At 33.7% G+C, this 13,464-nt stretch overlaps 1 protein-coding gene across 2 annotated transcripts; it reads right to left on the bottom strand.

Moving 5' to 3' along the window:
- Positions 1 to 635: 635 nt before the first annotated feature.
- On the bottom strand, positions 636 to 5,447 carry LOC111996546 (cysteine-rich receptor-like protein kinase 10). 2 transcript variants are annotated; one of them, XM_065764629.1, is made up of 7 exons: positions 4,562 to 5,447; positions 3,141 to 3,311; positions 2,402 to 2,466; positions 2,028 to 2,238; positions 1,663 to 1,900; positions 1,323 to 1,470; positions 636 to 1,177 (listed from the first exon to the last, which is right to left on the bottom strand). In XM_065764629.1, exons 1-7 carry the CDS (start codon positions 5,364 to 5,366, stop codon positions 875 to 877), a joined length of 1,941 nt encoding a protein of 646 aa, XP_065620701.1. In that variant the 5' UTR covers positions 5,367 to 5,447; the 3' UTR covers positions 636 to 874. The 2 variants fall into 2 exon arrangements, with proteins under 2 accessions (XP_065620701.1, XP_023884295.2); XM_024028527.2 differs by having other exon boundaries at positions 2,402 to 2,523; positions 4,562 to 5,445.
- Positions 5,448 to 13,464: the final 8,017 nt, after the last annotated feature.

Below are 13,464 nucleotides of genomic sequence, written 5' to 3' on the forward strand. Positions count from 1 at the left end.
GGGCCCTGCGAAGCCCCATCCCATTCTATAAGACTCTACGTATCTACAACAAAGATAATATAGAATAATAGGAAAGAAAGAAAAAATTACATGAATAAATTGAAACAATGAGTTTTAAACTTCCAGGCCTAATAAAATCTATGATAACCGAATAAATAATTACATGAGTAAATGTTCAATATAGGTTATGATAGAGCAAAAATGTACTGACCCCTTGCAAATTAATTAATTACCAAAGTTAATTAATTAGGTTCAATTACATGCAATGGCGTGATAGTACAAAAAATCACCAACTAAACTAAATGCAGCGAAAATAAAATTTGACATGGTGATTTGTTTATGAATGGGGAAAACTACCAAGGCAAAAACCCCACCGGGTGATTTTAAAGTTACCACTTTTAAGAATCTACTAATCAATAATCAAGCGATTACAAGTAAAAGATATCTTACCAACTACCCTTGGCCTATACCAAATTACCAACTTATAGTTGAATCTTCACTCCAATACCCAATTGGACTTAATCTTGTAGTAGCACTCTTTCCATTTAGGGGGGAGGGGGTATTGGGGAGAAGGGGAGAAAGGGTATTAAATCATTAATTGTGGATTAAAGAGAGAGAGAGAGGGAACAAAGGGATTTGTTGATGAAAAATCGGATTTATGTAATTTCAATTGCAATTGCGCTTACTTTATTATGCTAAAATTCATACCATCTATATAGTAATGTTAAGCGCGCAATTCTTTTTCACTAACTTTTTCACCACATGTCACTGTGAAAATTGTTGTGAAAAACTTTGTATCCTGTACTTCTTATACAATCTAATGTCCTAACTACGAACATTCTTCCCTCCTCCATTTGCACCTTGCTTTTGTAGACTATCGAGGATCGAGTTCAGTAACGGATGCTTCCTTGACAGTAGATAGATCAGTCTCCACAGGCATGTTCGGGTCTGCATTACTGTGAAGGAAAAATGCTGGCTCCTGAGGTGATGGTAGGGTGACGGAGTGGCCATTAAGCATGAGAATTATTGATGCCATAGTGGGTCTGTCAGTTGGATCCTTTTGAACACATAGTAAACTAATTTGGATGCATCTAAGTACTTCCTCTACCGAATTTGAATCTCGCAAAGTCGAGTCCAGCAATTCAAGGGGCCGCCCATCCCTCCAATGTATCCAAGCCTTCACATTTTATGATTAAGTAGCGTTAGAATGTCCCGTTACATGACTTGTAGGACATGATATTGGCATTAAGAACGGGAAGCAAATTACAATATTTGGTACTACATATATGAAAAATAAATTTCACTATTTGGTTCATACTCACATAACTCAAGAGGTCCTCTGCACCTTCTGATTCAAAGCTACTATTCTTCTTGCCACTAATAATCTCTAGGACTAAGATACCGAAACTATACACATCAGATTTCTCAGAGAATTCTCCGTGCATGGCATATTCTGGAGACATGTAACCACTACAAATCGGCACCACAAGCATAACGGTGTCACTAAAAGGCAATAAGAAACTTTATGGCTTATGCTGTTTAGATCAAAGTATCAAGACAACATTTTATTTTATTAAATTTCACTAATTCATTCGTTGGTGATGCTTAAATGAATTCATTAATACTAATGATGCAATGGAGAAGAAAAGACTTTGAACTTACTAAGTTCCCACAATTCTGCTTGCATTCTCTTGAGTTTGCTCAACTTCAAGAATCTTAGCCATGCCAAAATCTGAAATTTTTGGATTCATTTCTGCATCTAACAATATGCTACTTGCTTTCAAATCACGATGTATAATTTTAAGTTGAGAATCTTTGTGAAGATATTGAATTCCTCGAGCAATCCCTCCTATTATCTTGTATCGCTTTGGCCAATCTAGTTGTCCTTGTTTTTTGGGTTCTACAAGTTCAGCAAAAGAAAATTTTTAATCATAAAAAGATAATAACAAATTCAAATCAATTAAGAGTGACCTATTACGCAATTCTATTCACATAAGAACATTGGATGTATGTTTAGATGGACAAACCATGTATAAAATAGTCGAGACTTTTATTGGGCACAAATTCAAATATGAGTATCTTTTCTTCTCCTTGGAAGCAAAATCCCAATAACCTTGCTAAATTTTTGTGTTGAAGCTTGGCTACTAGTTCAACCTCATTCTTAAATTGTTCCACTCCTTGTCCACAGCTTTTCCACAACCTCTTTACAGCTATTTCTTGTCCATTAGAAAGTGCACCCTGATAATATATATATGTACTTCATAAAATCTTAACTTGAAAAGAATTAAGTACCTATTCATAGTTTGTACGCTGTAAATTTGCTATATATACCTGTTTTGATTTCTGCAATTAAAAAATGGAAAATTAGAAGAAAATCAAGAAATGACTGTTGATTTTGTACCTTGTAAACTTCACCAAATCCACCTTTACCAAGCTTGTTGTTTTCCGAGAATTTGTTTGTGGCAGCTTCAATTGTTCGAAAATCAAATTGCAAGGTATCGATAGGTGTTATTTCACTTTTATCTATTCATCCAAGAAAAAATTAAAACATAAGAGATTGCTTTATAGGGAGCAATGTGTGAAGATATGATGATACGTAATTTTTTTTAATGAACAAATAAAAGATCATGTAAGGATGATGACTCTTGACAACCCTACTTAAACATGACTATAATAACTCTTTTATTTTGAAAATTCAGTGAATGAGAGGCCTTAATAATATTGGAACCCTCACTCAAGAGGTGACATTTTTTATATTATCAATTTATTGTTTGTTGTTTTTCTAATAAGTTTCCAAAGATCCTAAAAGTTTAACAAACTAAATAGAGAAAAATACAATAATTTATTTCATATTTTAACACTCCCTCACACATGTATTAAAATTTAACGGTAAATGCTAGTGTATACTAGTTGTTGCACACAACCATATATACACTTTCATTTTGCACTAAAATTATGACTTAAAGTTACTATTTCTTCAAAAAGTGCAACAACCATTGTAAAACAAACTTTGCTAAAAAAATTAAAAGGGAAAAAAGAAAACCCTAACGTGCATCTGAAGACACCACCTTAATAATGGATTTCATCACGTGGACTTTCGAATTTAAATGAGAGTGAGATAAGAACACTTGCATATATACCATGATAAATTAGGACATCATCGGATTTCTTAAGATTCTCTTCATTTACAGCATCGAACTTCTTTCTTGCTCTCATCCTTAGGAAACAGTAGGACAGAATGAGTAGCACCACAGAGGCAGCAATTGGAACAATAATGGCGATTATTGTTACCGTTGAGATTTTTCTTTTTCCTGCATAAATAATATCATGTCTCACTGACATGCTGTACAAATACTAAAATAGTCAAGAGGAAGTTAATCAATTCCTTCTTATTTTTAAGTTATGAATTGATTAATTAGGAACTGAACAATTTAAATACTAACAAAGTTTTTTCCCCATCTTTATTGGGAAAGAATAAAAAAAAAAATTCTCTTACAACTTTGTCATATCCATTTATACATGAAATTAGTCTTTATCTTTCTTAAGGGATATTCCAATAATTCAGTAAAACAAGGAATTCTCCAATAGTTCTACTAGATCAAGTACACTTGATGCCCAATCCAAAACCTACTATTCAACCTAGCCATAAGTAACAGAAAACGGGGACAATTGGCAAATTATTGTTATTAGCCAAATAAATTATGCACTTGGGGTTAGAATAGAACAAATTATACATTAAGGAATCTGGATCTTTAAAAAAGAAAAGTAAAATAATAATAAAATAAACTAAATTTGTTCAATTCCTCCATAAAAAAATTGCTTAGTTTCTGGTCTATTTCAGTATTTTGTATATAATATCTATATCATTATGAATAGGGCTCCCACCCTAAAGTTTTCCTACATCACTCATAGCATCACTAATAGTTGTAACCCACTAGCTTGACTTTGTCCCTAGCTAACTTTCCCATTCCTAAAAAGAGATATCATTGACTCCAAAATCATACGGAACATAAAATATACATATAGGATATAAGCAATAACTAGATTTAAATACACAATAATGAATTTCATAATTGTTTTTTTTTTTCCTGACAGTTTGTTTTTTAATGAACAAATTATGGTTAGAATAATATTATTTTTATATAAAACCAACCAAAAACTACTTTTGTTATACATAATTACAAACGGTCAATTTAACAATTATAAAAGAAAAGGTTGTAAAATTTATTAGGTAAGTAGACATTTCGGCTAAAAGAAAATGAATATATATATATATATATATATAAACAATTACGCATAGTTTATCATAGTTTATCATGTTAAAGTTATGATTTTATAATAATGCAAAAATTAAGAAGAGAAAGTCTATAAACAAATAGAAATTTAAAAAAAAAAAATGTTTACATTTGAAACTAATGTTATGTATTCAAATAAGAACCAAGAGAAACTTGCAAACTCAATTATTTTGAAAAATATTATGAAATTTTGTTTATGTTTAGCATTACTTAATTAAAAATAAAAGCTCTAAGACTCATTAATTTACGAGAAAAGTATAAGGAACCTGGAATTGGAGGTGGAAGAGCTGGTGTAAGTGGGGTAGGTGTCGCATTTACTGTCTGGTAAAAAAGGTACAGTTCGTACCTAACATTACAACTAGGAAACATTACTCTTCCCCCTTGCTTTCCACCACAACATATTGGAAGACGATTTATCGCTGCTTGAAGACACCTATTGCAATCGGTGCTGGACAAGTCCGCTGTACACTGTACAAGGTTGTACAGTGTTTGAAACGCAGTCATAGTCACTTCTTTGGTCCCAAACTTCTTAACACCGATTGGAAAATCCGAGGCCTGAGCTGCCAACTCAGTCATCGTGGAGTTCACTAGCCTATTAAGCTGGTCCTGGTTAGAAATATTCTGAGTGTTCAACAAGGCCACTCTAGGCTTTACGTCCACAGTAGAGAAAATAGACTCGTTTGAGTAACGTATCATGCACTCGTCGTACCAAATCACAGCGACCTTTTCTCTGGAACATTTGTTGGCAACATCTTTGGTTGCTGCAGCCACACATCCTTGGCAGATTTCCGGCGAGACGTCGCCACGGCAGAGGAAGAGGCCGTAGAGAGGGTTGGAGGTGTTTTGGCCAGTTGTGGTGTTGTAGAATTCGAGGTCGTGTGTGGCGTTGGAAGAGAGTGAAGAGAGGAGAGAGACGAGACTTGATTTGTAGAGGCTATTGGCGCCGAAAGTGGTGTTTGCACAGAAGTGGTAGAGGTAGTTTGCACCGGGTGCGGCCGTCGTGGGGTTGAGGAAGCTTAGTATGGAAAAGAACATAAGGGTAATGGAGGAATTCAAGGTCAAGGAAGCCATTTTGATAAATCAAGTCTCTTCCTCTTTGGTTCTTTGTTACTCTTACCAAATTTTGTGTTTATATTGACGTGATGACTGGTGAGTATTGATAAGATTTATTTAGTGTCCACTTGTTGAAGTTTAAAGTCAGTTTGTTAGGTTTATTGATAAGATATTTAAATATTTTAATACGGCCAAAATTAAGCTTTGTAATTGAAGCATCTTTTATTGTTCTTAACTTTTTTTTTTTAATTTATTTATTTTTACAAGATAGAAATTTTACTTTAAGTATATATATGAATGAAACTCTCACATAAAATTTTAAACTCAATTTTTACCTTCTACACTTTAAAAGTATTTATACTTGTAGAATAATCATAGCACCAAAGGTGTGCCATGACCTTAACTTTATTTAAACCTTAAGCATTAATTTTTATTTTTAAGAATAAGTTAAATAAATCACAAATTTTAGACATATAGAAAATGTTTTTTGGAAATGTATTTCTTCTATCCATACTCAATATCTCTTATTGGTAAGATTGATTTTGATTTAAAAATTAAAATCAATAGAATATAAAATTAATATTACACAGGAGAAATGTAAAAATTATACATATATATGTAAAACACTATCAATAATAACAGTAGCAATAGTAATTTAGCACAATTAAAAAAAAAACAGTAGCAATATTAGATAAAATATCATACGTGTTAATAATATAAGAAGGTGACACCAAATACCTTATAACTCAATGGCTGTATCTTCTTTTTCTTCTTTTTTCTTTTATTTATTTTTTTTCCTTTTTTAAGAGAAAAATCTTGGTTCAACTTCAATTCCTTAATATTCATATGGTTGTAACTATTAAATGATTAAAATTAAATAATAAACATAAGAAGGTTGAGACAAAAATATAATTTTAAACCAAACGGAGTGGAGTAGGGAAAAAAGAAAGAGTGGAATGATAAAAAAATATACGCATCATCAATCATGATATACTACTTGAAAAAGACAGTAGTGGTGCAGATTAGATGCAAACGTTTGTCTCGGGAATCAGGATACTGGTATGCATGTCGAGTCAAGAAACTTTAATTAATTTTTATATGCTTTCTAGAAGGAAAAGAACAAATGATAAAATGAAAATGTAAGATTCTGGTCAGAATTGTTGTGCTGCTTGAGCGGAGAAGTCATCGATGGGTGTAGACTGGAGTAGGACTGTCACCGAAGCATGGAGTTTTTTGCCAATTTCCAATGGGCTGTGTTTGTCTTACACAAACGGTGTAACAGGATTTCCTAAATGGTGAAAGTCCGGAGCTCGGGCGGTGGGTTGTTCATTAGTCTTGAGTGTAACGTAAACACCTAAATTGTAGGTTTGATCCACTTCCCTATTAGTTCATTAGATTTTTAAGGTGCTTTATGAGTACATAAAATTGTTTCACTAAAAGTTGGTACACCGCTTCCATACATTAACAAAAATAAAAATGCAATCTACAATCTGGTTCAAGAAAAACAGAGTGTGGCCTATAATTAATAACGCTTTTGTTTGTGTTCCTTGCCGTATGCATGAGTCTTTTCCCCTTGTTATGATATTGCTCGGCATAAAAATCTATATAGTTCTTTTTGGACTAAGATTTGGTACAAGGATTGAAATTAAAAAATTAACTTTCTCCCTTAAAAATTAGATTAGATGATTATTATTAATTTTTTTTAACTTTTTAGTTTTTCCAATCTAATAGCTAAGTGAAAAAGTTCAAAAATTAACTCTTAATCTCAGCTCTTAAATGGTACAATACCATCCCAATCGGTTCTTTCTAGGAATGGCAATAGGACAGGGCGGGGCCGAAGGATGGGGTCTTTGGCCCCCTCGCACAGGGAGAAAAATTTTCTTGTCCCATTCCCACCCCTTGGGGCCCTGCGAAGCCCCATCCCATTCTATAAGACTCTACGTATCTACAACAAAGATAATATAGAATAATAGGAAAGAAAGAAAAAAATTACATGAATAAATTGAAACAATGAGTTTTAAACTTCCAGGCCTAATAAAATCTATGATAACCGAATAAATAATTACATGAGTAAATGTTCAATATAGGTTATGATAGAGCAAAAATGTACTGACCCCTTGCAAATTAATTAATTACCAAAGTTAATTAATTAGGTTCAATTACATGCAATGGCGTGATAGTACAAAAAAATCACCAACTAAACTAAATGCAGCGAAAATAAAATTTGACATGGTGATTTGTTTATGAATGGGGAAAACTACCAAGGCAAAAACCCCACCGGGTGATTTTAAAGTTACCACTTCTAAGAATCTACTAATCAATAATCAAGCGATTACAAGTAAAAGATATCTTACCAACTACCCTTGGCCTATACCAAATTACCAACTTATAGTTGAATCTTCACTCCAATACCCAATTGGACTTAATCTTGTAGTAGCACTCTTTCCATTTAATGCACAAATCCCAGTACGTGACTAACTCTAGCAACTTGAAGAAGGTTGTTGGCTACAAAGTTCTTCACTTCATGCACAATGAAGATCAGGAAGCTCCTTGGTTACAAAACCCTTTGGTGTAAAAACTCAGTAGCTTCTTTCAGAGAGAATATGGCACTAGGTCACTCAATGCATGTGTGACGACATTTAAAATAAGCCTTATATATGTCTAGGGTAGTGAGAAAAGAAACCCAACACATACATATCAGCTTGGGCTGAAAATTAGATCTGGAAATTTTGATTCCGTAAGTCTCGACAGAAACAGCTTGTGTCGAGCTTATGTCGAGTTTCAATATTAAATCTCGATAGAAAGGATTCTGTTGAGTTTTAGTGAACATCTCTTTCTTTACTTGTTTCTTAGTCAGATCTTCTTGACTTTAACACTTGACTTGAACTCTGTTGGAAATAATTATGTACGCAGTGGAAAAATAACAGATCTACTTCATTCAAAATTGATAACATGCTTTATGTAAGTTTCAGAATATAGAACAAGAGAGTGTACCTTGGTGCAGTGAATTTCAAAACCAAAGATCGGAAGTCCAATCTTCACTCCAAGATGTGTGGTCTCTCAATCAGTTTCCAAGGGAGAGTAATTGAGTGGCTTCACTCACACATACACACCATTTCACAAACTTGTTGTGTGTTATAAAATTCTGTATGTTTCTTTCCTAATAACTGATTGTCTAATTGGGCTAGCCTTTTGGGCCTTTCCAATTAGGCTTTAGTATGTGGCTTGGAGTGGGACCAAAAGGGACTAATAAAACACTAGCTCCAATGGGCCTTGAGCTTTTCTGTCAACTCTTGACAAGTCCAAAGTTACCATTAATTATATTTAATACCACTATATAAATATAATTGCATTCTAGGCCTTATTAATAAATTATATCCCAAGACTTTATTATACATGCAACCTCTTCATAAAATATTCGTAGTAATTTAAAGTCATGAATGTAGACTGTCACTTTGAAAATTACTACATCTTAATCCTTGAGTAATCGGTGTAATCCTTTTAAGTTATTCACCATATATTTATGAAATCCAATTTCATAAATATATACTTTAGTAATTTCTTATCAAAGTAGTTAGGCTTAACTATCTGAATAACTGAACCCATTAAACTTATCTCAAGGGAATATTTTACATCTCCATTAAGAGACTATGAATTCCATCTTAAGAATATATATTCCATCAACACTAAATGTAGTTGCTCAACATACTGAGATTTTGACTGTTACTTTAGATCTCACTCCTGATATATCAAAGTAACCTACACTTCATGATCAGGTCCATTATTCTCTCAGGATTAAGAGTTCATGTAAATATAAGTCGTGAGATTTATTATTCAATTGACAGTCGTTAGGAAAATAATAGATCTTACAGCAGTCCAGTTCAATATGTCTTAACTCTTAAAACATATTAACATATCAACTAGAAGTCTCCACTTCCATGATCAAGACAAATCATCTTAGTTGATATGTTATAGTTTTCGTAGATGAAATGCCCAATTTTATCACCGACTACGAACTAAAATTCTGAGTTTACAAAGAACTTGTGATTTATATTTTCTGTGACTAAATCACATAAATCACATACTATGCATCTTATGGACTATATGATAATGTCCAAATATTCATGTTATCATTATTTTAGATAATAATAAAATAACTTTATTAATTACAATATTAAGCCATACATTATGTCGTACATAATGTCATACATAATATCATACATAACATTATATAATAGGATTCTAGGACACTAATCCCAACAATCTCCCACTTGGCCTTAAGACTATTGTGCACTAATCTAACTCCCATTCCCTCCAAATGTAACTCGAAGGTCCTTTGAGGCAAGGTTTTGGTAAAGGGATCTGCTAGATTATTTGCACTTTCAATCTTTGCTACCACCATATCTCCACGAGTAATAATATCTCTAATGATGTGGTACTTTCTCTCAATGTGCTTTCCTTTCTTGTGATTCCTTGGATCTTTTGATTATGCAACTGCACCACTATTGTCGCAAAACAATGTGATGGGAACTTGTTCCATTCTCATTACACCAAGGTCAGAAAGGAATTTCTTGAGCCATACAGCTTTCTTTGCTGTTTCACAAGCAGTAACATATTCTGCTTCCATGGTGGAGTCCGGCCATGGTGGAGTCCGCAATACAAGATTGCTTGACACTCCTCCATGTTATGGCTTCACCTCCCAAGGTGAAAACACAACCTGATGTGGACTTTCTGAAATCTAGATCTGATTGAAAATCTGAATCTGTATAGCCAATGGGAATCAAATCCTCACAACGGTAAATAAGCATATAATTTCTCGTTCTCCGTAGATACTTGAGAATATGCTTTACAGCTTGCCAATGTTTTGGTCCTGGATTTGATTGATATCGGCTGATCATGCTTACTGAATAACAAATATCTAGCCTAGTACAAAGCATGGTATACATGAGACTTCCTACTGTAGAAGCATAAGGAACTTGTCTCGTTATATCTACTTCCTCTTAAGGCTTAGGTCTTTGGTCATTAGACAGAGTAACACCATGTCTGAAAGGAAGTAATCCTTTTTTGGAGTTTTACATGCTAAACCGTTCTAGAACCTTATCTATATATCCAGCTTGTGATAAGCCTAACATCTTATTCTTGCGATCTCGCCAAAGCTTGATCCCTAGAATAAAATTAATCTCACCCAAGTCCTTCATATCAAATTGGCTTGACAACCAAACCTTTACTGATGACATTACCCCTACATTATTTCCAATGAGTAGAATATCATCTACATAAAGTACTAGGAACATTACTACTTTATCTTGATGTCTTTTGTACACATATGGTTCATCATGATTTTGTTCAAAACCAAATGATTTGATTGCTTGATCAAATCTGATGTTCCATGACCTAGATGCTTGCTTAAGTCCATAAATAGACCTTTTCAACTTGCATACCATATGCTCTTAGTTCTTATCTATGAAACCTTCCGGTTGCATCATATAGATTTCCTCTTCAAGATTGCCATTTAGAAAAGTAGTCTTGACATCCATTTGCCAAATCTCATAATCATAATGAGCAGCAATGGATAAGAGAATTCTGATAGATTTAAGCATTGCTACTGGTGAAAAGGTTTCTTCATAATCAATACCTTCTTTTTGTGTGTACCCATTCACCATTAGCCTTGCTTTAAAGGTTTCAACCTTTCCACCTATCCCTCTTTTCCTCTTGTAAGCCCATTTGCAACCAACAGGTTTAATGCTGTTAGGTGCCTTTACAAGATCCCAAACTTGATTGGAATACATGAAATCTAATTCAAATTTCATAGCTTTAACCTAATGATGCGTATCTATATCATTCATTGCTTCTTCGTAAGTGTAAGGATCGGTTTCGGCCTCTTCTGAGATAGCTTCATAAGTTTCTCCCAGACCTATAAACCTTTTAGGTGGCCTAACATTCCTCCCACTACGACAAGGCACCAGTGTACTAGACATCTCATGAGTAGCATCTTGTGGTGTATCCAATACAATCACATCATCCCTAGTTTCATCTATTGGTTGTTCATCTACAGCTTCATTCATTTCAGCTAAAACAACTTTATTTCTAGGATCAAAATTATTCATATAATTATCTTCCAAAAATTTGGCATGTGTGCTAACAAACACTTTGTTATCTTTATGATTATAGAATAAATAACCCTTTACTTCTTTTGAATACCTTAAAAACATGCATACTTCGGTTTTAGATTCCAAATTATTAGACTTCATTTTCAACACATATGCTGGACATCCCTAAATGTGGAGATATTTCATACTAGGTTTACGCCCACTCCACAATTCCTTAGGTGTGTTGGGAACAGATTTTGATGGAACTAAATTTAAAATATGCAGTGCATTTTTTAGTGCATATCCCCAAAAAGAAACTGGTAAAGTTGAGTAACTCATCATGGACCTAACCATTTCTAAAAGAGTCCTATTCCTTCTTTCTGCTATACCATTTTGTTGGGGAGTTCCAGGTGTAGTTAATTGGGATATGATTCCATTTTGAGTTAAGTAATCCTTGAAATCCCCAAGAAGGTATTTGCCACCACGATCAGATCGAATGGCTTTTATGCGTTTACTTAATTGATTCTCAACTTCAGCCCTAAACTCTTTGAACTTTTCAAAGGCTTCAGACTTTCATCTCATTAGGTACACATAACCATATCTTGAGTAATCATCAGTAAAAGTGATGAAGCACTCATAAGCTCCTTTTGCTTGGGTTGACATAGGACCACAAACATCTGTATGAACTAATTCAAGCAACTCTTGGACTCTTCTACCTTTTGCATTTAAATGTCGTTTAGTCATTTTGCCCTCCAAACAAGATTCACAAACTGAAAATTCATCAAAGTCCAATGGCTCTAGGAGTCCATCTTTGATCAGTCTTTGAATTATGTTTGGATTAATATGACCAAAATACAAGTGCCAAAGATATGCATCATTAGTAAAAGGAAACTTTCTCTTTAATGATTTTACATGAGAGTTTTTATCTAATTCAAAATTATATAATTCATGCTTATCAGGAGTTAAAATATAAAGACCATCCACAATATTGCCAGAACAGATAAATACTTTACCCTTCTTTATTATAACATTGTCTTTAAGGATAACACAATATTCATGTTTACCTAAATAAGTTGCAGAAATTAAATTCCTACGAACATTAGGTACATATAGACAATCTTCCAATATTAAAACTCTTGACTTAAAACATAAATTATAAACACCAACAGCTACAACTAGAATCCTGCTCCCATTAGCCAAAGTAAGAAACAATTCTCCTTCATTAAGTTTTCTGGTCTCCTGGAACCCTTCCAAAGAATTACAGATATGATTAGTACAACCTGAATCCACACACTAGGAATCTGTGGGATTTTGTACCAAACATATATCAAGAAGGAATGAACTATTCATACCCTTATTTTTGGCAGCTATGAATTTTGGACAATTCCTCTTCCAATGCCATTTCTCACCACAATAGAAACATTTTCCTTTGAGATTCTTTCCTTTGTCAGCAACCCTTAAGGCAATTTGTTTACCATCTTACTTGGTGAATTCCTTCCTCTTCTTCTTCTTACCCTTGTCTTTCGACTTAGGTTGAGAAGTAGAAGCTTCACCCACATTGGCTTCAACACTAGAAGTACCAAGGATGCCTTCTGCCGCTACCAACTCATTCATTAATTCAGAAAAAGAGTAAATATTTTTGTTCATATTATAATTGAGTCTGAATTCTTTGAATGATTCCGATTAGAAATCATTGTAAGACGATGCTTCCTCACTGAACTACCTTCAACCATTTTAGTATTATAAATTTGCCTCATGGTTTCTTACCTTGCAGAATGCCTTGCTCACCAAACATCCCATTCAGACTTAGCATAATGTCCGAAGCTAGTTCTACATTCTGCATTTGATGCTGTAGAACATTTGAGATAGATGCTTGGATGTAGCACTTGGCCATCTCATTAGATTTTTGCCAACAATCATATCGTTGTTTTTCCTCAAGAGGAGCATCTAATGAAGGAAAACTAGGGCATGGTTTAGTAAGCACATATTTGTGCTCTTTAGCAGTGAGAACTATATCCAAATTTCTT

This window comes from Quercus suber, unplaced genomic scaffold (genome assembly GCF_002906115.3).
Source record: "Quercus suber isolate HL8 unplaced genomic scaffold, Cork oak 2.0 scaffold_573, whole genome shotgun sequence".
Classification (NCBI taxonomy): domain Eukaryota; kingdom Viridiplantae; phylum Streptophyta; class Magnoliopsida; order Fagales; family Fagaceae; genus Quercus; species Quercus suber.